General features: G+C 40.7%; 1 protein-coding gene across 3 annotated transcripts in view; it reads left to right on the forward strand.

The window, feature by feature from the left end:
* Positions 1-4,670: 4,670 nt before the first annotated feature.
* Positions 4,671-26,036, forward strand: part of LOC115105675 (platelet-activating factor acetylhydrolase IB subunit alpha2-like) — a 36,591-nt gene continuing 15,225 nt past the window's right edge. The window contains exons 1-5 of one of the 3 annotated variants that reach the window (XM_029627961.2): positions 4,671-5,047; positions 5,518-5,599; positions 16,652-16,741; positions 18,285-18,401; positions 18,546-18,668. In XM_029627961.2, coding sequence (XP_029483821.1) covers positions 5,519-5,599; positions 16,652-16,741; positions 18,285-18,401; positions 18,546-18,668 — 411 coding nt within the window. In that variant the 5' untranslated portion in view covers positions 4,671-5,047; position 5,518. The other 2 variants (XM_029627963.2, XM_029627962.2) reach the window with 2 other exon arrangements.

A 26,036-nucleotide genomic window follows, 5' to 3' on the forward strand; every position in this document is an offset into this window, starting at 1 on the left:
ACACATATGGAATCATGTAGTAGGAAAATAAGTGTTCAACAAATCAAAATATATATTTTATATTTCAGATTCTTCAAAGTAGCCACCCTTTGCCTTGATGATAGCTTTGCACACTCTTGGTATTCTCTCAGACAACTTTATGAGTTAGTCACCTGGAATGCATTTCAAGTAACAAGTGTGCCTTGTTAAAAATTAATTTGTGGAATTTATTTCCTTCTTAATGTGTTTGAGCCAGTCAGTTGTGTTGTGACAAGGTACATTAAGACATGAAGGTCAGTCAATCCGGAAAAGTTTCTCAAGTGCAGTCATAAAAAACACGAAGCGCTATGATGAAACTGGCTCTCATGAGGACCACGACAGGAAAGGAAGACCCAGAGTTACCTCTGCTGCAGAGGATAAGTTCATTAGAGTTACCAGCCTCAGAAATTGCAGCCCAAATAAATGTTTCACAGAGTTCAAGTAACAGACACATCTCAACATCAACTGTTCAGATGAGACTGTGTGAATTAGGCCTTTGTGGTCGAATTGCTGCAAAGAAACCACTACTAAAGGACACCAATAAGAAGAAGGGACTTGCTTGGGCCAAGAAACACGTGCAATGGACATTAGACCAGTGGAAATCTGTCCTTTGGTGTGATGAGTCCAAATTTAGATTTTTGGTTCCAACCGCCGTGTTTTTGTGAGACGCAGAGTAGGTGAACGGATTATCTCCGCATGTGTGGTTCCCATCGTGAAGCATGGAGGAGGTGTGATGGTGTGGGGATGCTTTGCTGGTGACACTGTCAGTGATTTATTTAGAATTCAAGGCACATTTAACCAGCATGGCTACCACAGAACCTTGCAGCGATACGTCATCCCATCTGGTTTGCGCTTAGTGAGACTATCATTTGTTTTTCAACAGGACAATGACCAAAAACACACCTCCAGGCTGTGTAAGGGCTATTTGACCAGGAAGGAGAGGGATGGAGTGCTGCATCAGATGACCTGGCCTCCACAATCACCTGACCTCAACCCAATTGAGATGGTTTGGGATGAGTTTGACTGCAGAGTGAATGAAAAGCAGCCAACAAGTGGTCAGCATATGTGGGAACTCCTTCTGTCCTTCTGTTCCAACTCCTGTTGGAAAAGCATTCCTCATGAAGCTGGTTGAAAGTGTGCAAAGCTGTCATCAAGGCAAAGGGTGGCTACTTTGAAGAATCTCAAATTTAAAATATATTTTGATTTATTGAACACTTTTTTGGTTATTACATGATTCCATATGTGATATTTCATAGTTTTGATGTATTCACTGTAAATCTACAATGTAGAAAATAGTAAAATATTAAGAAAAACCCTTGAATGAGTATGTGTGTCCAAACTTTTGACTGGTACTGTACATAGTATTCATATTTAATTCAGTGATTGAAATGATGACCCCATCCTCAGTAGCCTATTCTAGCAGGCTATTGGGAAACACAACCATTTCTTACCTCTTAATCGCATCGCTATTCATATTGTATAAATTAGTCTGTCAATTTGAACTAAGCAAGCTGCTAAGTCGTTCAGTCTACATCTTGTCTCGGCTACTGAAATGAAATGTAGGCCTATTAGGGGCTATAGGCTACCTGCTTTTAAGCAAACCATGGCAAAATTGAATTACAATCATAAACCCAAATTTTAGTCTGTAGCCAAAGCCTATTGAAATGATGAGTCAATCTCGCAAATGGGCCATTTGTAGTTTTAACATTTGGAACATAATAACAGCACAATTGACAGAAAATAGCCTAACATTCGTTTTTTATGTTCATCCAAGTGTTTCTTGCTCATAGATTTCGAGATCCTCTCTCCAACTTTTATCACTCAAACTCTCCTGTCGGATTTATCTACAGTTATGCACATGCCTAACAAGCTGCCCACTCAAGAAAAAGCTTCAAACTATAACCAGTGCCTGCAACCTGGTTCAGGTTATCAGTCAACCTACCAGGGTAGTTACAAACAGCACAGTAATGAAATCATCAACATGTATTGATCACATCTTTACTGATGCTGCAGAAATGTGTTTGACAGCAGTATCCAGATCCATCGGATGTGGTGATCACAATATAGTAGCTATATCTAGTAAAACCAAAGTTCCAAAGGATGGGCCTAATAAAGTGTAGAGGTCATACAATAAGTTTTGTAGAGATTCTTATGTTGTTGATGTAAAGAATATTTGTTGGTCTGTGGTGTGTAATGAGGAGGAAACAGACCTTGCACTTGACACATTTATGAAATTGCTTATTCCAGTTACTAATAAGCATGCACACATTAAGAATATGACTGTAAAAACTGTTAAATCCCCGTTGGTTGATGAGGAATTGAAAAATTGTATGGTTGAGATGGATGAGCAAAAGTAATGGCAAATAAGTCTGGCTGCAAAACCAATTGGCAAATGTACTGCAAATTGAGAAATCATGTGACTAAACTGAATTTAAAAAATAAACTACAGTATCAAACAAAGATAAATGATATAAAGAAAATTTAATTAAATTACATTTTGGGAAAAAAGGCAAATTCAGTTACATCGTTCCTTGAATCAGATTTCTCATTCATCACAAAACCGACTGATATTGCTAACTTCTTTAATGATTTTTGTGTTTGACCAGATACAATGCTTTTTTACAGTAAACAAGTTGACAACAGACTTTCAGCACGCTTATAGGGTAGGACATTCAACAAGCACAGCACTTACACAAATGACTGATGATTGGCTGAGAGAAATTGATGATAAAACATTTGTAGGGGGTGTTTTGTTAGACTTCAGTGTGGCTTTTGACATTGTCGATCATAGTCTGCTGCTGGAAAAACAAATGTGTTATGGCTTTACACCCCTTGCTATATTGTGGAAAAAGAGTTACCTGCCTAACAGAACACAGAGGGTGTTATTTTAGGGAAGCCTCTCCCACAAAATCCAGGTAGAATCAGGAATTCCCCAGGGCAGCTGTCTAGGTCCCATCCTTTCTTCAATCTTTACTAACGACATGCCACTGGCTTTGAGTAAAGCCAGAGTTTCTATGTATACGGATGACTCAAAAATATACACGTCAGCTATTACAGCGACTGAAATGACTGCAACATTTAACAAAGAGCATTATCAACAAGGCAGATGCTACAGGCTTTTGTAGCACCTGGACTACTGTTCAGTTGTGTGGTCAGGTGCCACAAAGTGGGAATTAGGAAAATTGCAATTGGCTCAGAACAGGGCAGCACAGCTGGCCCTTAGTGAGCAAACATTAAAAATATGCATGTCAATCTCAAAGTGGAGGAGAGATTGATTTCATTACTACTTGTATTTGTGAGAGGTACACTCATGCTGAAAGCACCAAGCTGTCTGTTTTTATTTCACCAGGCAAGTCAGTTAAGAACACATTCTTATTCTCATTGACTGCCTAGGAACAGTGGGTTAACTGCCTTGTTCAGGGGCAGAACAACAGATTTTTACCTTGCCAGCTTGGGGATTCGATCTTGCAACCTTTCAGTTACTAGTTCAACGCTCTAACCACTAGGCTACCTGCCACACCAGCACACAGATCAGACACCCATGCATGCCCCACAAGACATGCCACCAGAGGTCTATTAACAGTCCCCAAGTCCAGAACAGATGATGGGAGGTGCACAGTACTACATAGAGCCATAACTACATGGATCTCTGTTCTACATCAGGTAACTCATGCAAGCAGTAGAATCAGATTTTTTTTTTAAAGATAAAAATACACCTTATGGAACAGTGGGGACTGTGAAGCAACACAAACATAGGCACAGACACATGCATACACACATATGATAACATATGCACTATACAAACATGTACACATAGATTTTGTGTTGTAGATATTGCGGTAGTGGAGTAGGGGCCTAAGGCCACACATTTTGTGTGTTGTAAAATCTGTTATGAATGTATTGTAATGTTTTTAAAATTGTATAACTGCCTTAATTTTGTCAGACCCCAGGAAGAGTAACTGCTGCCTTGGCACAAGTTAATTGGGATCCATAATAAATACAAATACATGCGCAAAGGGGATTAATGTACAATTATAAACCGGGTGGTTGGAGCCCCTCCTCTTAGCATTTGCCATATACCACACCCTCCTCAGGCCTTATTGCTTAATTATATACCTGGTTTGAGCCCTGAATGCTGATTGGCTGAAAGCCGTAGTATATCAGACCATATAGCACGGGTATGACAAAACATTACTTTTTACTGTTGGAATTACTTTGGTAACCAGTTTATTATAGCAATAAGGAATCCCGGTGTTTGCGGTATATGACCAATATCCCACGGCTAAGGTCTGCCGTTGCAGAATAGCCATTAGCTGGTATGTTGGCCATATACCATACCCCCTTGTGCAAATGATCTAACGAGTTTAATAATGGTGAATTATCTTTAATCTTGCCACATGTTCAAATTCCTTTATTACGTCATGTTATAGCTTGCAATAATTATTATTTTGAGGAAACACGAATTTTCGTCGTTAGAAGTCGTTTGAAGTTACTCTGATATTCCTTCTTAATTGGCTCGATAACGTTATGGGAAAAAGTTGTATTGTATTAATATGGAAACTCATCTCTTGCTGTGAAAATGATGTGGCTAGTTCAGGTCTTTTGTGAACATTTTCTGTGGTAATTTGGCTAGAAATTTTAACTTGACCTGGCAACCCTGCTGGAGAGCGAAAGGGAGGGAGCAAAAAAAGGAAACGTCGGATGCTGAAGAGCGGGAGGTTGGGTCGACTCGACCGATAAGTTTCACATTTAGAACAATCTCTTAGACATTTATTTTGCAGATAGTTAATTGTTAGAGTAATAGAGAAGCTATATCGTAGTTCTTTATTGACAGGAAACGAGGAGCTACTTTATCAGGGTGAGTTGCTAGCCAGCTAACGTTAGCTTGCTAGCATCCAAGCGCGAGAGCAGAATCTGCACCGACGCACTATCATCATTGGATGCAAAACACCGGAGCCGTGCAGCATCCGTGCGCGAGGAAATATTCTGGTTATATTGACAAGAACTAACCATCATCAGAAGCTTTAAGGTACAAGGGGTAGGGCTGACTGACTCGCGGGCTTGCCGTGTGTGTTTGTCGGGAGAGACAACAGCGACAGTCCGCATTTATTAACGCTGCTTCTTGGGTCGTCTAGCATTGTCCTTTCATAATTCAAACTCAAATTAAACTTGCTGAACTGCTAGCGCTAAGGGCAGTGGGTTGTTGTTATCAGTAGATACGATGTGTGCGAAATTCCAGCCCTTTGCCTACATTGCCCTCGCATCGGTGTTGTCATTAGATTCTCCATACCATCCCACCCCTGGCTGTCTGTGAGGCCTCCCAGCAGGCAATGTTGTCTCACCACCCACTCTGCACAAACCGAAAGCTAGAAGCTAGCCTCAAAAACTCTGTCAATAAAAACCTACCAGGTGTTATTCTTCAGGGCATATTAATGGACATATGATTTTTTATTGTGTGTGTGTTGTAATGTTAATTCCTCTGTGATGTGTGTCTGATAGGATGAGTGGCGATGAGATGAACCCAGCAGCAGTGGCCCAGGCAGTGGAGGATATACAGGGAGACGACCGCTGGATGTCCCAGGTTAGTCGACCCTACTGCCTCTAACTACACCATACTGTCCTGTCAGTAACTGACCTGAAGGACTCGGACTCTGCAAAACCTAAGGTCACTGATTCATGGTAATACGTGTGTGTGTGTGTGTGTGTGTGTGTGTGTGTATAGAACACATAGAGAGAACCTAACATGGATGGAACAGAGAATCATGTCCATCTTAAATTCAATCTCCATCTCCACCAATATGTAAAAAATCAAATTCTAGTTGTTAAATGCACCAAATACAACAGGTGTAGACTTAACGGTGAAATGCTTGCTTACTAGCCCTTCCCAACGATGCAGAGTTTAAAACAAATAATGAAAAGAAAAATAGTAACACAAGGAATAAAATACACAAGAATGGAGCTACACTTGATATACAAAAGTATGTGGACACCCCTTCAAATGAGTGGATTTGGCTATTTTAGCCACACACGTTGCAGACAGGTGTATAAAATCGAGCACACAACCTCCATAGACAAACATTGGCAGTATAATGTCCTTACTGAAGAACTCAGTGACTGAATGTGGCACCGTCATAGGATGCCACCTTTCCAACAAGTCAGTTGTCAAATTTCTGCTAAACTAGAGCTTCCCCGGTCAACTGTATGCGCTGTTATTGTGAAATGAAAACGTATAGGAGAAACAATGGCTCAGCTGTGAAGTGGTAGGCCACACAAGCTCACAGAACGGGACCGCCAAGTGCTGAAGTGCGTAGTGTGTAAAAATGGTCTATCCTCGGTTGCCACACTCACTACCGAGATCCCAACTTCCTCTGGAAGCAACGTCAGCACAAGAACTGTTCGTCTGGAGCTTCATGAAAAGGGGTTTCCATGGCTGAGCAGCCGCACACAAGCCTAAGATAACCATGTGCAATGCCAAGCACCGGCTGGAGTGATGTAAATCTCGCCGCCATTGATGAACCACACTTCTCCATCTGGCAGTCCGACTGTCGGATCTGGGTTTGGCGGATGCCAGGAGAATGCTACCTGCCCCAATGCATAATGCCAGCTGTAAAGTTTAGTGGAAGAGGAATAATGGTTTGGGGCTGTTTCTTCATTGTTTGGGCTAGGCCTCTTAGTTCCAGTGAAGGGAAATCTTACCGCTAAAGCATACAATGACATTCTAGATGTTTCTGTGCTTACAAAGTGAGGTCCATACAGAAATGGTTTGTCGAGATTGGTGTGGAGGAACTTGACTGGCCTGCATAGAGCCCTGACCTCAACCCTATCAAACACCTTTGGGATGAATTGGAAGGCAGACTGCGAGCTAGGCCTAATCGCCCAACATCAATGTCTGACCTCACTAATGTTGTGGCTGAATGGAATCAAGTCCCCACAGCAATGTTCCAACATCTAGTGGAAAGCCTTCCTAGAAGAGTGGACCAACACCATTAATGCCCATGATTTTGGAATGAGATGTTGGACGAGCAGGTATCCGTATACTTTTGGTCATGTAGTGTATATATACAGGGAGTACTAGTAACACGAGGAATAAAATGCACAAGAATGGGGCTATATACAGGGAGTACCCGTATCAGATCAATTTGCAGGGGTATGATGTATTTGAGCTAGATACAGTATGTTCATCAAGGCAGGGTAAAGTGACTAGGCATCAGGATAGATAATAATACGATTAAAATAAAGAACTGAGTAGCAGCAGCATATGATGTGTGTAAAAGTGTGTGTGGGTGATTCTCATTAAACCATGTCTGTGATGAATTCAGATACAGTGCCTTCAGAAAGGCCTAAATTCAACATTTTATTAAATACATTTTTGTAAATACATTTTTGTTCTCATTCATCTACACACAATTCCCCATAATGACGAAGTGAAAACCAGTTTTTAGAAATGCTAGCAAATTTATTGACAATTAAATGCAGACATACAGTATCTCATGTACATAAGTATTCACCTGAGTTGATATAAGAGCTAAGAGCTTTGCACTCCTGGATTGTACAACATTTGCCCATTATTCTTTTCAAAATGTTACATGCTCTGTCAAATTGGTTGTTGATCATTGCTGAACAACCATTTACAAGTCTTGCCATAGATTTTCAAGCAGATTTAAGTCAAAATTGTAACTCGGACACTCAGGAACATTCACTGTCTTCTTGGTAAGCAGCTCAAGTGTAAATTTGGCCTTGTGTTTTAGGTTATTGTCCTCCTGAAAGGTGAATTCATCTCCCAGTGTCTAGTGGAAAGCAGACTGAACCAAGTTTTCCTCTAGGAGATTGCCTGTGCTTAACTCCATTCCATTTTTTTTAATACTGAAAAACGACCCAGTCCTTAATGATTACAAGCATACCCATAACATGATCCAGCCACCACTCTGCTTGAACATTTGGAGAGTGGTAATCAGTAGGGTGTTGTATTGGATTTTCCCCAAATATAACACTTTGTGTTCGGGACAAAAAGTTACTTGCTTTACCACATTTTTTGCAGGTTTACTTTAGTGCCTTGTTTTATTTTTTACCCATCTACCAATAGGTTACCTTCTTTGCGAGGCATTGGAAAACCTCCCTGGTCTTTGTGGTTCGATCTGTGTTGGAAATTCACTGCTCGACTGAGGGACCTTACAGATAATTGTATGTGTGGGGTACAGAGATGAGCCAGTCCTTCAAAAATCATGTTCAACAGTCCATGCAATTTATTATGTTACTTGTTAAGCACATTTTTACTCCTATTTAGGCTTGCCATTACAACGGGGTTGAATAATTATTGACTCAAGACATTTAAGCTTTTCAAATTGTATTAATTTGTAAAAAAACACACAAAAAAACAGTTAAACTTTGACGTTATGGGGTATTGTGTGTAGGCCAGTGATGACAAATCTCAATTTAATCCATTTTCAATTCAGGCTGGGGGTGTGAATACTTTCTAAAGGGACTCGTAAATCATTTACTTTCATATTAAGGCTCACTATGCTTGGTTTCTGGCTCTTTAATCTGTTTTGGGCTTAAATCTTAAGTGTAACAATTTTTAATAATAGTCTCATTTCTGTAATACTTTCGGGTCCAAGGACTTTACATGCATTTAATTGCTAAAAATAACGGTAACGCTTTACTTGACACACAGCATCATAACACGTTATGACACGGTCATATCCATGTCATATGTCATAACAGCTGACATAACACTGTCATTACACATATATTTAGACCTGTTGTGATATGTTGCATTATTTTGTGGCTGACTATGACACCTACATAAATGTCAACATACACAAGGCAAAACATTCCATTACACCATAAACATACTGTTGACAAGTAGGCTATGTTATATTACATTTTCAGAAATTGACCATATTAAATGATCATAGTAATTGTGCACACATTGATGTCAGACATGCACCTACCCCAGTGCTCTGTTTCTGATGAGAATGTAGGAACAGATTTCAGTGGCAGGACTGATGACTGACATAAGGGCGTGTACCTGATAGGCCTATCTAGTTTATAAGATTATGATGGTCGTAATGCTTCTTGACTGTGTCATAAAGTGTATTTTCTTAGTCGTAAGTGACACAGGATGGTCATAATGCCTTATGATATTCGTCATAAAGTGTATTTTCTACAAGTTATTTAAAATATGACGAAAGGAAAGTTCTTGGCAGGGAAAAAATCTTTGAATAAACGTGGGTTTTGACATGCTTATGTCATAACCAGCCATAAAATAACACAACAGGTGTATATATGGGTCATGACAGTGTTTTGACCACATTATGACAGATTATAACCTATGTCAGCTGTTATGACATATTATGACATGGTTATGTCCATGTCATAATGTGTTTTTACGCTGGGTGTCAAGTAAAGTGTTACCAAAATAACTAACATATTTAATTAAAACCTATGAAATATTGTTTAAATTGCTACATATTCAAAGAGAGTTATCATTTCTAGGTATTCCCATTACAAACTAGTCATATTTTAGACCAAACATGTCTGAGCACGTGTTTCACATTACCATATTATTTCTTGATGTTCCTGTACAAAGTACAGTGTTTTTGTTTATTTATTTTGACCCATAATGCATTACTAAGAAGAGAAGATCAAAGATGGCTACAAGGTAAGCTGGTCTCTTTTATTATGTTTAAATTGATAATTGTCCTCTTAACACAATTTAGCCATTTTACATGACCATTACCATAACTGTGTAATACTTTGAGCAATATTATTGATTAAACTATTTACAGTATAATAGATTAGAAAGTGCATGAATAGATTTTTTTGGAGTGCAGATTGGTCTCCTGGTGTGGTTTAAGCATTGTTAGCACATTCAATTTTGTTGTTTTTCTTTTAGAAAAGTGATTTTTAAGAGGGGAAACCTGGAGGAAAATATTCTGACCAACCACCGCCCCTTCCAGGACTATTTCGTTTCCCACCACTGCAAAAATAAAATATAGGGGAAACACTTTGTTTTTTAAAGACACATTACACTTAAAAATCTATATTTTGTCTGTTTTCACAACTCAAAAGTGGTCTTCGGCCATCCTAGACCATCTGTTTTGTAGATTCAGCTCAGCTGTATGCAAACAATCCAAAATGAATGGAAAAGTTGAGCACCAAAATTTTTCCTGATTTGTGGTGGTTATCTTTTCCACTGAAGACTAAACTTCTTGGTGTTATATTAGATTGTAAACTTTCATGGTCAAAGCATATTTATTATATTGTTGTAAAGATGTGGAGAGGTTTGTCTGTGATAACGAGATGATCTGCTTTTTTTAACATCACATGCAACCAAAAAGTCCTGCAAGCTCTGGTTTTGTTGCATCTTGACTATTGCCCAGTTGTATGGTCATGTGTGGGGGAAAAAGGACAGAGAATGCTGCAGCTGACCCAGAACAGAGCAGCACGTCTGGCCCTCAAATGTACACGGCGGGCCAATGTCAATAACATGCAGGTCAGACTCTCCTGGTTCAGAGTGGATGAGAGATTGACTGCATCACTGCTGTTCTTTGTAAGAAGTATTGACATGCTGAAAGTACAGAATTGTATTTTCAGCCAGTTAACACACAGCTCAAAACCTATACATATCCCACAAGACACGCAATCAGGGTCTCTTCTCAGTCCGGAACAGAGGTTGGGAGATGCACAGTACTGTATAGAGCAATGACTACATGGACTTCGCTTGACTCAGGCAAACAATACAATCTCTTTAAAATAAAATAAAAAGAAGATAACACCTCAAGGAACAATGAGGAGACACCCACACATTATTTGTAGTATTATTCATTTATTTTTCTTTATTTTCGAGTTCTTCTTATTACTTTTTAAAATAGTCATATTGTTCTTTAGTCCTAGTGTGAGTTAATATTTGTCTTCCTGTCCATTAGTGTTCTGTATTTTTCATGTTTTGTGTGGACCCCAGGAAGAATAGCTGCTGCTTCTTCAACAGCTAATGGGGTTCTGAATAAAAGCAATACAAACCATTTGGGTGGAGACATATAGTATGATGTTCTAATTGTTGGCATGCGATTTAGACTCTTCTTGAGATTACACTACTTTTGAGATCTGAAAGCAACTGACAAACTTTGATATGAATTGTGTTAAGGGGACATTACACTCAAATTCCAACATTAATTTTCATTATGAATAGAAGATGATGCCAAAATTGGTGGTTTACCCATTACATTACTGGGAGCTTACAGTGCAGACCCTTCCCTTTTCCACATTTTGTTATGTTACAGCCTTATTCTAAAATGGATGGAATATTTTTTCCCCATCCATCTACACACGAAGCCCCATAATGACAAAGCAAAAACAGGTTTTTAGAAATGTTTGCAAATGTCTTAAAAATAATAAACAGAAATACCTTACTTGCGTAAGTATTCAAACCCTTTGCTATGAGACTCGAAATTGAGCTCAGGTACGCCCTATTTCCATTAATCATCCTTGAGATGTTTCTACAACTTGATTGAAGTCCACCTGTGGTAAATTCAATTAATTGGACATGATTTGGAAATTCACACACCTGTCTATATAAGGTCCCACATGTCAGAGCAAAACGCCTTGAGTCTTCTTGCGTATGTGGTCAAAGGAATTGTCTGTAGAGCTCAGACAGGATTGTTTCGAGGCACAGATCTGGGGAAGGGTACCATCAAATTTCTGCTGCATTGAAGGTCCCCAAGAACACAGTGGCCTCCATCATTCTATAATGGAAGTTTGAAATGACCAAGACTCTTCCTAGAGCTGGACTCTTAGACCATGAGAAACTAGATTCTCTGATCTGAGGAAACCAAGATTGAACTCTTTGGCCTGAATGCCAAACGTCTGGAGGAAACCTGGCGCCATCCCTATGATGAAGCTTAGTGACAGCATCATGATGTTTGGATGTTTTTCAGCGGCAGGGACTGGGAGACTAGTCAGGATCGAGGGAAAGATGAACGGAGCAAAGTACAGAAATATCCTTGACGAAAACCTGCTCCAGAGTGCTCAGGACCTGGACAATGACCCTAAGCACACAGCCAAGACATTGCAGGAGTGGCTTCAAAACAAGTCTCAATCTCCTTGAGTGGCCCAGCCAGAGACTGGACTTGGAACACAATTGAACATCTCTGGAGAGACCTGAAAATAGCTGTGCAACGACACACTCCATCCAACCTGACAGAGCTTGAGAGGATCTGCAGAGAAGACTGGGAGAACTCCCAAATACTGGTGTGCCAAGCTTGTAGTGTCATACCCAAGAAGACTCGAGGCTGTAATCACTGCCAAAGGTGCTTAAACAAAGTACTGAGTAAAGGGTCTGAATACTTATGTAAATGTGACATTTCTTTTTTTTATTAGTAATATATTTGCAAAAATGTCTAAACCTGTATTTGCTCATTATGGGGTATTGTGTGTAGATTGAGGGGGTGGAAAAATATTTAATCAGTTTTAGAAGCAAGGCTGTAATGTAACGATATGGGGGGAAAATCACGGGGTCTGAATACTTTCCGAATGCACTGTATATAGAGTGTGCGACTATTTTTATAGCCTACAGTTTACTCACTGTTAGTCAGCACCTCTTAACTTTTTTGGGATGTGTATTTATCTTGTGAAAAGCATGAACTGGCACACATCCCAAAAAAGTTAGAGGTGCTGACTAACAGTGAGTAAACTGTACAAAATGTCATCCTGACATGACCCTCCAGCATGACAATGCCACCAGCCATACTGCTCATTCTGTGCGTGATTTCCTGCAAGACAGGAATGTTAATGTTCTGCCATGGCCAGCGAAGAGCCCGGATCTCAATCCCAATGAGCACGTCTGGGACCTGTTGGATCGGAGGGTGAGGGCTAGAGCCATTCACCCCCAGAAATGTCCGGGAACTTGCAGGTGCCTTGGTGGAAGAGTGGGGTAACATTTCACGGCAAGTACTGGCAAATCTGGTGCAGTCCACGAGGAGGAGATGCACTACCGTACTTACTGCAGCTGGTGGCCACACCAGATACTGACTTACTTTTGATTTTGACCCCCCTTTGTTCAGGGACATATTATTCAATTTCTGTTAGTCACATGTCTGTGGAACTTGTTCAGTTTACGTCTCAGGTGTTGAATCTTATGTTCATACAAATATTTACACATGTTAAGTTTGATGAAAATAGATGCAGTTGCCAGTGAGAGGACTTCTTTTTTTGTTGTTGCCGAGTTTAGATAGTGATTATCATTTGTGATTAGCAATATTTTAGGCACTGGTTATAACACTGTAGTTAGCTTACACTAGTAACACTTTAATCATGTTTTTGCGTTGTAATTGATTACTAATGGAGTTTAGCTGTTTGTTATTACACAAGGAATAGGAAGGGACTGTTCATAAAGAGAGTGGCTATCATTCTATATTTCACAGGTACCAAAAACAGAAGAGAAATGGACTTAAGTCTGTGGCAGACTTAACTCCTAAAGAACACAGAAAAAATGTGAAGTACTGGGAGGGGGCGGGTAGAGCTGGGCAGTGGTGTGTAGTTAATTATTTGTTCTTAATGCTTCAGATGGTTAATATGGTTCAAAATTATATATTTTTTGCTCATGATGAAGTACTGTTTGTTCATTACCGTAATTCGGTCTCATGGATCATGGATCCATGTAACATGGATCTCATTACCGAATTGCATCATCAATGATAAAATATTCCTAGAATAATATTACAGAATTCAAAATATTTGAGCTGTCCATAAAATTAAAATTACATTTAGCTCTTTATATGTATTTACTTTTGAAACATTAATAATAGTTTAAAACAGAAATAATATATAAAAATCCAGGTTATGAACATGTCACATGTTACGGTAATGAGAACTGATTCAAATGAAAATATTCTTTAAAAAAATATATATTTAAAAAAAAAAATCTAAATGGCCTTTTTAAAATCTTAGGCAATTAGGCGTTACAAAATAAAAAGTGTTTTGCCTTTGAATTTTCAAAATGTACCAAGTTCATGAGAATCACCCACGAGTTGTCGGTAGAGATCTTCACGGATCCACCTGTACGCGAATACCCGATCCTGTACCCGAATTCTAAATAATGTTGCGGGCCTCGGTCGGTTCTGATATGATTGTCATGGGTCTTGGATATGTGTAATTTTGAGAGCGAGAGACGTTTATGTTGCTGCTCTTGCTTTTCACAATAGTGGAGGGTGGCGTGTGTAAATTGTTCTTGTTGGGCGGCCAATCATAAGTCATCAAAGCGGCAATAGGTTACAGTCATAGAGCCTCTGTTTGGCAAAAGTTAGGAGATATCTAAACAATGGAATTAAAAGTTAAAGGAGAAGGATCTGGTACAACGATCAAGATCGAACTGGCAGGCTGCTACTTAATATTCTGAATGGAGGTATTTGTAACTGTAAGACGGGAAAGTGCATGCACTGCAGCATCAATTAGCCTAGCTAGCTAACATTAGCTAGCGTAACTAGCTTCTCTCAGGTTGACTCACTCAAGACGGGTACTACGTTAACATATTTGATGATAAATAACTTAGCTATGGCAGCTATTAGTCTACTATAGAACGAGTCTACTTGGTCGGTTCCTGTCTCTCCCTCCCTGCTCCCTGTCACTTGTTCACAGTACGGCCCCTCCCCTGCCTGCTAGTGGCACCTCTCTCCTCCTTGCGCTTTATCAGCTCCGGTTAATAAAGTAGCTTAAAAAATGAGCTTCCCTCACTCAGATCGGATCTGGATCCGACCAGGTCTATACGAAATAGGTCTAGTTTTTCTCTGGTCCGTTCGGAGCAGGTATCTATATATGAAACAATTATTTATGCATATCGGTCTGGGTGGGGCAGCCCCAGGTCCATTTCAGAAGGGGTTAAACTTTTTGAACCCGTGAAGACCTCTAGTTTGTGTGTAAAAGCCAATTCATGCTCATTCCAAAATGTGGTCTGAGGCTCCATATTGAGGCTGTGATGCAATTGCGGAGCCTCCGGAGGCATGCAGAGGCCAAATTGAGCTCCGTAAAGCATCGCCGTGCGCCTCCCAAATTTTGTAACAATGCGGAGGGCTCCACATTGACATGATTGTTTGATGCGCACTTCCTTGACAACAGCTCTGCTCAACAGCTCTGCGCTGCTCAACAAAGCGCAAGATGTATGAATGCCCTGACCTCTGCTGAGGCCGTATCAATCACATGCAGCGCCTTTTAGGCTTGGGAGATATCCAGATTGTCATACCTTCATACCGACTTTGTGCCATACCGGAATATTTGGTAATACTGGCACTGAACACAAGGGCTGCTGTTTTCAAAGCCCACTCATACTCTGTAATCCTAAGGTTAGCAATGCTAACAAGTGCATGTCAAATCCCATAGAGAATGCTAACGAGCGCATTGCAAACATTTCATACAGTGTCTGACCTAAACTACAAGTAACTCAAGTGCTTCTCAGAGTTTGTTGCACGCACAAAACAAATATTAGGCAGCAAGGCTCTTGATCCTGGAGGAGATTCTCTGCGGTTACCAAGGGAACGCTTGATTTCAGAAGACAGTAAATTAGAAAACTAAATCTAAACTGCAGAGCATTTAGCACATTTTAGACAGTTAATATAATAGTTATAAGATATCTAGCTGATAAACATCACATGGAGCATGCTGCACAACAGTTGGTCTCTCGTTGTTGTGTGCTTGTAAACAAGCACCAGGTGACGTGACTGGGGACTACCAGAGGTATTGACATGTTGAACGCACCGAGCTGTCTGTCTAAACTACTGGCACACAGCTCGGACACCCATATGCATACCCCACAAGTCATTCCACAAGAGGTCTCTTCACAGTCCCCAAGTCCAGAACAGACTATGGGAGGCACACAGTACTACACAGAGTCATGACTACATGGAACTCTATTCCACATCAAGTAACTCGTGCCAGCAGTCAAATTAGATTTAAAAAACAGATAAACACCTTATGGAACAGCGGGGACTGTGAAGCAACACAAGCATTGGCACAGACACATGCATACACACACACACAGACACATGATAACATACGCACTATACATCCACATTGATTTACTACTGTAGATATGTGGTAGGGGGAGAGTATGGGCACACAGTGTGTTGTGAAATCTGTGAATGTAATGTTTTTAAAATTGTATAAACTGCTGTAATTTTGCTGGACCCCAGGAAGATTAGCTGCTGCTTTAGCGGTTAATGGGGATCCATAATAAGTAATAATAAATACCAGCTAGCTTCATAATGAAAATTATATGAAATTAAGAACGCAGTCTTTATCTCCAAACGAATTGTACAAGTTGACTGCAGGGATTTACTTAAGTAGTTACAAATATTCAAATGTATTAAAATAAACAGTTTCAATGGTATTGAAAACCCATCCCGTGGCTTTTTCCAAATACCCCTGTATACAGTGTATATGAGGTATACCGCCCAGTCTTATGACTTGGGGGTAGAAGCTGTCTCCAATTGCCAGAGGGTAGCAGAGTGAACAATCTTATGTCTTTGGTGGCTGGAGTTTACCAAGCGGTGATGCAGCCAGTCAAGATGCTCTCGATGGGGCAGCTGTAGAAGTGTTTGGCTGTAGAGTGTCTGCCTGGGGATGACGTGTTGTGTTTCTGCAGCACACGCGGTTTGTTCAGGAGTGTAAGGATGCAGAGCCAGAGGTGCTGTTTATTGGAGACTCCATGGTGCAGCTAATGCAGCAGTACGAGGTGAGAGAGGACAGATGCCTGTGTATACAACATTGTGTGTGTGTGTGTGTGTGTGTCAGGGTTTCCGTTAGCCAGTAACAGCTGGCTTTTGGCCCCCCAAAAATATCAATGAAAAGGCGATAAATACAATTTGGCTCCGGCAAAATAACACATTTTTGATTGATCCCAGTCAATGTAGCATGAGAGCTGCTGCTACAGCTCATCAAACAGCTAGCTATTGGTTGGTACTGGAGTGAAACCTGCCCACTACAATTCTTAATGCAATTGCATGTTAAAAACGATGGCCAAGATTAAAAAGAGCTACTATTTTTATTTCTCAACTGGTAATTAAAGCGAGTTTACCATTTGCCAATCAAGTACATAGGCAACTAGGCAAGCCTCAGCAGGTCACACACCACTTTGCAATGAGCTGGAGTCAGTAGGCTTATCCATTTTGAAAATGTATACCTAATTGTTTGAAACCTGAATGTTTTACTGCATATAATCAGGCATGTTTTACCTTGCTTCAAAGTAGCTTAGCCAAAATCCAACCAAACGTGCAGGCAGTTATTTTATAGACTTCCATATGCCATTGAAAACAGTAGCCTATTTCTCTCATGTTCTATTGGTTTTCAAATCAACTTTCTTTCATTGTCCAGTAGCCAAATGCACAATCCTAGTCATATTAGCAATTCATGCTAGTTTTTGCATCTTTAGATCTCCCCTCTTTCAAAATTTGTAATGGATGTTTTAATCTGTCTCTTGAAACCACTCAAATGTGCGATGTGCTTTTGACAATGTTTTTCAGGGGATTGCACTAGGGAAGGAACAGTCGTGTGTAGCCTACTGCCATGTGCACATTTTTGCGCTTATAATGTGCCTAAATAATAGTCTACCAACATTTTAAGCTAAACATTCTGATCTGTTGCATTAGCCTCATTGCATTTACATTTTTTTGACTGTTGCCTAGGCCTACAGGTTGTATGAATTTGGGATCTATTGTCCCACAACTGTCCCAGTGTGTGTTTGGAATAGGCTATTTCTTTCTTGCACGACAAGCTGACCAATAGAATAGGTTAACTGTTCTACTATGGGGCATAGTAGATTGGCATCGGCTAGTGATTTTGCTGTTCGGAAAAGTAAATATGAACAACTTCATAAGAAGGACAGACGCCATTGCATCCTTGAGTTTTATGTTCTGTTAAGATTATTTACCATGAACTAAATGTGATTGCTGTCATTCTGAGCACTGTAGGTGGATGCCCTAATCCGGTTATGCACCCAATGCATATGGGTCCTGTAAATTTCTTAAAGGTCTGTTAAATTAGAATGCTGCAGGTCAACTGTCCAGCATCACAACGGAAACCCTGGTGTGTGTGTGTATGTGTATATGTGTGTGTGTGTGTGTGTGTGTGTGTAATACATGTTGCTGTGCATTATATCAGTTATAATACTGTGTGTGTGGACCTCTGCATGTGTTAGTTGTTTACCTTTTGCTATGACACTGGTATTTTACACTAATCCTTGTCCTGGATCTCAACCTGCTACATCACTCACTCCACAGATCTGGCGGGAGCTCTTCTCTCCTCTGCATGCGCTCAACTTTGGCATCGGGGGAGACACCACCTGTAATGTGCTGTGGAGGCTGCAGAATGGAGAATTGGACAACATTGGGCCTAAGGTGAGACTCAATCGGGCCAGCACAGGCTCTGAGAGAGGAAAGGGCACCGCACAGGTGGACATTTGTGGTCCTGGAGTGCTTTTCATCCAGATCAGAACTATAACATATGATTAAACTAATCAATACCTCGTTGGTCCCCTCCAGGTGACGGTGGTGTGGGTAGGAACCAACAATCATGAGCATTCGGCAGAGCAAGTTGCAGGGGGAATCCTTGCCATTGCACAACTGCTCACCTCCCGTCTTCCTAAGACTAAGGTTGTTGTTCTGGTAAGTGAAAGTTTTTGTTATTTGTGTACAGTGGAGTGTACCATTATGCAATCTCATGCAGGATTTGCATTCAGATTCAGAAAGTGTAATTGTCCCTTTGGTAATTTGGTTTGCTTTATCACCTCAGTGTCAATACTGTACTATATAAGCCAGACCTGGGTTCTGATACTATTTCAAATATCTCAATTGCTTTCACAATACTGTACATACAAAGTAAGTATTCAGATATATTTTATTTAAAAGACAAGTAGTTGAATATTTTAATATATTTGGAAATACACTTTGAAAGTATTTGAAAATATGGAGTGATTTCATTGCCAACAGAGATTGCATTTGAATTCCATAATTTTGAATTTGTGTTAGGATATTGAATTGGAATGTAATATTTTTTTATTGAATTGTTGATTTCATGATTTGAAACTGAATTGAGTGAATACAGTGTTTTACACATTCACATGGAGTAGCCAGCCAAATACAGTGCATTCGGAAAGTATTCAGACCCCTTGGCTTTTTCCACATTTTGTTACTTTACAGCCTTATTCTAAAATGTATTAATGTATTTTTTCCCTCATCAATCTACACACAATACCCGATACAAATGTATAAATAAATAAAAAACTGAAATAGTACATTTATATAAGTATTCAGACCCTTTAATTCAGTACTTTGTTGAAGTACCTTTGTCAGCGATTACAGCCGTGAGTATGACGCTACATGCTTGGCACACCTGTTTTTGGGGAGTTTCTCTCATTCTCTGCAGATCCTTTCAAGCTCTTTCAGGTTGGTCGGGGAGCATCGCTGCACAGCTATTTTCAGGTCTCTCCAGAGATGTTTGATCGGGTTCAAGTGGCTGGGCCTCTCTAGAACATTCAGAAACTTGTATCGAAGTCACTCCAGCGTTGTCTTGGCTCTGTGCTTAGGATCGTTGTCCTGTTGGAAGGTGTTCCTTCACCTCAGTCTGAGGTCCTGAGCGCTCAGGAGCAGGTTTTCATCAAGGATCTCTCTGTACTTTGCTCCGTTCATCTTTCCCTCGATCCTGACTGGTCTCCCAGTCCCTGCCACTGAAAAACATCCCCACAGCATGTTGCTGCCACCACCATGCTTCACCTTAGGGATGGTGCCAGGTTTCCTCCATACATGATGCTTGGCATTCAGGCCAAAGAGTTCAATCTTGATTTCATCATACCAGGTAATCTTGTTTCTCATGGTCTGACAGTCCTTTAGGTTCCGTTTGGCAAACTCCAAGTAGGCTGTCGTATGCCTTTTACTGAGGAGAGGCTTCCGTCTGGCCACTCTACCATAGAACCCTGATTGGTGGAGTGCTGCAGAGATGGTTGTCTTTCTGGAAGGTTCTCTCATCTCCACTGAGGAACTCAGGAGCTCTGTCAGAGTGACCATCAGGTTTTGGACACCTTCCTGACCAATGTCCTTCTTCCCCGATTGTTCAGTTTGGCCGGGAGACCAGCTCTAGGAAGAGTCTTGGTGGTTCCAAACTTCTTCCATTTAAAAATGATGGAGGCTACTGTGTTCTTGGGGACCTTCAATGCTGCAGAGATTGGTACCTTTCCCCAGATATGTGCCTCGACGCAGTCCTTTCTCTGAGCTCTACGGACACTTCCTTCAATGTCATGGCTTGGCTTTTGCTCTGATATGCACTGTCAACTGTGGGTCCTTATATAGACAGGTGTGTGCCTTTGCAAATCATGTCCAATCAATTGAATTTACCACAGGTGGACTCCAAGTTGTAGCAACATCTCAATGATTATCAATGGAAACTGGATGCACCTGAGCTCAATTTTGAGTCTCATAGCAAAGGGTCTGAATACTTATGTAAATAAGGTATTTCTGTTTTTCATTTTGTATACATTTTCAAAAGCTTCTAGAAACCTGTTTTCACTTTGTAATTATTTGGTATTGTGTGTAGATTGACGAGGAAAAACATTTATATAATACATTTTAGAATAAGACTGTAACCTAACAAAATGTGGAAAAAGTCAAGGGGTCTGAATACTTTCTGGATGCACCGTAGAAAAAATAGTGGGTTAAGATATTTTTGCCAAACAAGCTGTGTTTTGTTCGCCTCTGGTACATTTTAATGCCTTGATTCCGTTTGAAAAACAGCAAATTTATTATTGTGTTTACAGTTACTGAAAATGTATGAATTCTGTGTATTGTTCGTTGTTTTGGATATTGTCTAGGCAAAGACCTATATGATCACGAGAACATTAAACCATTTTTAACATTTAACCTGTCTTCTCTTGAGATTAAAGTATTTTCCTGCAAGATATGAATTGGCACCACTATGTTTGTTTTTTAAATTATATATTTGATTAAAATAGAAAAAATGATGTAAATAGCCCAAATGATCTTGATATATAAATTAAAGATACAATTTTAAATCAAACTAGTTGTATGATGGACACTTTCATATTATGAAATGGATCTCTAAACAGAACAGACGTTCAATTAAGTTCTGGGTCCATACGTGTTAACCTCCTAGAGCAGGGATGGGCAAGTTTGATGGGGATGGGGGCCACCAAAAATTCTGAACTCAAGAGGGTCCGCAGTTGCTCGCTGGTCTGCTTACCCACATCCATACCCGACACAGTCTTTGACAGGGAAGAGAACATTTCTACGTTTTAGAGTACATTTTGTACAATTCTATACATTTTGCCATGGAGCAGAGAGAAGATTTAGCAATTGTATAACTAATGTAAAACCATTCTACTTGTTTTGCTATGGAGCGGAAAGGAAAATGAGATGTTTTACAGTTATTTTCTTTCAATTATACACATTTTGCCATAGGGTGGAGAGATATTTGCAGTTTTTAATATGATATATGACTGAGACTAACAAACAAAATCAATGGGGGCCCCACTGCTGGTAATTGTAAGCTAATTTAGCAATCTAAAAAATGGAGGGGAATTGATCCGTGGTCCTTCAAAGGGGTGTGGGCTGCCAGTTGCCCATCACTGCCCTAGAGTCTAAGGGCCCGGGCTGGGTTTCTACTAAGCTAAGATATGGAGTTCTTTTAAGATGGTCATACCAAGGATCATTTAGCTATTTGATTTTGACCCCTGTATTAATTTAACCAGGGAGACAGATTGAGACTTAGGTCTCATTCACAAATATGCCCTGGGAACAATAGTCACATCAGCACACACACAATTACATACAATATACACATTAGCCATTATAATCAAATACATTTTATTTTTTAAAATCCTTAACCAGTTTCCTAAATGTATCCAGGGACACCAAATCGTTCAAAGGAAGTGACTATTCCACACGAGGTGCCTGATATGAAAAAGTAGATCTTCCGAACTCTGTGGTTACAAAGGGAGTCATCATCGTTAACCAACCCTGTGTCCTTGTATTATAATCTGAAACTCTAAATTTCAACCAAGATGTTAAGAATGTTGGAAGCTTGTGGAGTAGGGCTTTACAAACAAAAAGAGAGTAATGAAGTGTCTTTACAGAGGTCCAGACAAATGTTTGTTAAAGGATGCAGTGATGAGTATTAAAACTGTCAGATGTAATAAAACAAAGTGTGCTATGATTAACAGAATCAAGGGATTTTAGAGTAGTCAGTTGCACTTCATAACAAGCTCATTTGTATGCTTCTTAAATTATAGATCATTGTCCGTCCAAATACCAAGGTATTTGTATGCAGGGACATTGTATATTACAGAACCATTCAAGGAGGGAAGATGTAACCCAACTGAGATACTTTTATGAGACTTTGACAGTTTCTTTTTTTTTCTTATTATTATTTTTTTTTCACCTTTATTTAACCAGGTAGGCTAGTTGAGAACAAGTTCTCATTTGCAACTGCGACCTGGCCAAGATAAAGCATAGCAGTGTGAACAGACAACACAGAGTTACACATGGAGTAAACAATTACAAGTCAATAACACAGTAGAAAAAAGGGGCAGTCTATATACAATGTGTGCAAAAGGCATGAGGAGGTAGGCGAATAATTACAATTTTGCAGATTAACACTGGAGTGATAAATGATCAGATGGTCATGTACAGGTAGAGATATTGGTGTGCAAAAGAGCAGAAAAGTAAATAAAAAAATAAAAAGAAAACAGTATAAAAACAGTATGGGAATGAGGTAGGTGAAAATGGGTGGGCTATTTACCAATACACTATGTACAGCTGCAGCGATCGGTTAGCTGCTCGGATAGCTTGATGTTTGAAGTTGGTGAGGGAGATAAAAGTCTCCAACTTCAGCGATTTTTGCAGTTCGTTCCAGTCACAGGCAGCAGAGTACTGGAACGAAAGGCGGCCAAATGAGGTGTTGGCTTTAGGGATGATCAGTGAGATACACCTGCTGGAGCGCGTGCTACGGATGGGTGTTGCCATCGTGACCAGTGAACTGAGATAAGGCGGAGCTTTACCTAGCATGGACTTGTAGATGACCTGGAGCCAGTGGGTCTGGCGATGAATATGTAACGAGGGCCAGCCGACTAGAGCATACAAGTCGCAGTGGTGGGTGGTATAAGGTGCTTTAGTGACAAAACGGATGGCACTGTGATAGACTGCATCCAGTTTGCTGAGTAGAGTGTTGGAAGCCATTTTGTAGATGACATCGCCAAAGTCGAGGATCGGTAGGATAGTCAGTTTTACTAGGGTAAGCTTGGCGGCGTGGGTGAAGGAGGCTTTGTTGCGGAATAGAAAGCAGACTCTTGATTTGATTTTCGATTGGAGATGTTTGATGTGAGTCTGGAAGGAGAGTTTGCAGTCTAGCCAGACACCTAGGTACTTATAGATGTCCACATATTCAAGGTCGGAACCATCCAGGGTGGTGATGCTAGTCGGGCATGCGGGTGCAGGCAGCGATCGGTTGAAAAGCATGCATTTGGTTTTACTCGCGTTTAAGAGCAGTTGGAGGCCACGGAGGGAGTGCTGTATGGCATTGAAGCTCGTTTGGAGGTTAGATAGCACAGTGTCCAATGACGGGCCGAAAGTATATAGAATGGTGTCGTCTGCGTAGAGGTGGATCAGGGAATCGCCCGCAGCAAGAGCAACATCATTGATATATACAGAGAAAAGAGTCGGCCCGAGAATTGAACCCTGTGGCACCCCCATAGAGACTGCCAGAGGACCGGACAGCATGCCCTCCGATTTGACACACTGAACTCTGTCTGCAAAGTAATTGGTGAACCAGGCAAGGCAGTCATCCGAAAAACCGAGGCTATTGAGTCTGCCGATAAGAATATGGTGATTGACAGAGTCGAAAGCATTGGCAAGGTCGATGAAGACGGCTGCACAGTACTGTCTTTTATCGATGGCGGTTATGATATCGTTTAGTACCTTGAGTGTGGCTGAGGTGCACCCGTGACCGGCTCGGAAACCAGATTGCACAGCGGAGAAGGTACGGTGGGATTCGAGATGGTCAGTGACCTGTTTGTTGACTTGGCTTTCAAAGACCTTAGATAGGCAGGGCAGGATGGATATAGGTCTATAACAGTTTGGGTCCAGGGTGTCTCCCCCTTTGAAGAGGGGGATGACTGCGGCAGCTTTCCAATCCTTGGGGATCTCAGACGATATGAAAGAGAGGTTGAACAGGCTGGTAATAGGGGTTGCGACAATGGCGGCAGATAGTTTCAGAAATAGAGGGTCCAGATTGTCAAGCCCAGCTGATTTGTACGGGTCCAGGTTTTGCAGCTCTTTCAGGACATCTGCTATCTGGATTTGGGTAAAGGAGAACCTGGAGAGGCTTGGGCGAGGATCTGCGGGGGGGGCGGAGCTGTTGGCCGAGGTTGGAGTAGCCAGGCGGAAGGCATGGCCAGCCGTTGAGAAATGCTTATTGAAGTTTTCGATAATCGTGGATTTATCGGTGGAGACCGTGTTACCTAGCCTCAGTGCAGTGGGCAGCTGGGAGGAGGTGCTCTTGTTCTCCATGGACTTCACAGTGTCCCAGAACTTTTTGGAGTTGGAGCTACAGGATGCAAACTTCTGCCTGAAGAAGCTGGCCTTAGCTTTCCTGACTGACTGCGTGTATTGGTTCCTGACTTCCCTGAACAGTTGCATATCACGGGGACTATTCGATGCTATTGCAGTCCGCCACAGGATGTTTTTGTGCTGGTCGAGGGCAGTCAGGTCTGGAGTGAACCAAGGGCTGTATCTGTTCTTGGTTCTGCATTTTTTGAACGGAGCATGCTTATCTAAAATGGTGAGGAAGTTACTTTTAAAGAATGACCAAGCATCCTCAACATGATCAATATGTATGATAGGCCTTAGACAGATCTATAAACAAAGCAGCACAACTCATTTTAGCATTCAATGCATTGACAAGGTCATTCACAACTAATGTGGGGCTGTAATAGTGCTATGCCATGGTCTAAACACCTGGTGGTGTCAGAGGAAAGCCATCCTAATTATAGACTGTTCTCTCTGCTACCGCACGGCAAGCAGTACCGGAGCGCCACGTCTAGGTCCAAAAGGCTCCTTAACAGATTCTACCCCCAAGCCATAAGACTGCTGAATAGCTAATCAAATGGCTACCCTGACTATTTGCATTGACCTGCCCCCGTCCACTTTTTTTTTTACGCTGCTGCTATTCGCTGTTTATTATCTATGCATAGTCACTTTACCCCAACGTTCAGTATCAATGAAAAGTTTCAACACACCAAATCATTCCAGGGTTTTTATTAGTTTTACTGTTTTGTACATTGTCGAATAATAGTGAAGACATCAAAACTAAAAAATGGAACACATGGAATCATGTAGTAACGACAACAGTGTTAAACAATTTAACATATATTTTATATTTGGGATTCTTCAAGTAGCCACCATTTGCTTTGATGACAGCTTTGCACACTCGTGGAATTCTCTCAACAAGCTTCATGAGGTAAGTCACCTGGAATGCATTTCAATTAACAGGTGTGCCTTGTTAAAAGTTAATTTGTGGAATTTCTTTCCTTCTTAATGCGTTTGAGCCAATCAGTTGTGTTGTGACAAGGTAGCTGTGGTATACAGAAGATAGCCCAGTTGGGTAAAAGACCATGTCCATATAATGGCAAGAACAGCTCAACTAAGTACAGAGAAATTACAGTCCATCATTACTTTTTAAGAAATTAAGGTCAGTCAATCCGTAAAATGTCAAGAACTTTGAATGGTTCTTCAAGTGCAGAAACCATCAAGCGTTATGATAAAACTGACTCTCATGAGGACTGCTACAGGAAAGGAAGACCCTGCTGCAGAGGATAAGTTCATTAGAGTTACCAGCCTCAAAAATTGCAGGCCAAATAAATGCTTCACAGAGTTCAAGTAACAGACACAACTCAACGTCAACTGTTCAGAGGAGACTATGTGAATCAGGCCTTCATGGTCGAATTGCTGCAAAGAAACCACTACTAA

The sequence above is a fragment of the Oncorhynchus nerka genome, linkage group LG22, assembly GCF_034236695.1.
Source record: "Oncorhynchus nerka isolate Pitt River linkage group LG22, Oner_Uvic_2.0, whole genome shotgun sequence".
NCBI lineage: Eukaryota > Metazoa > Chordata > Actinopteri > Salmoniformes > Salmonidae > Oncorhynchus > Oncorhynchus nerka.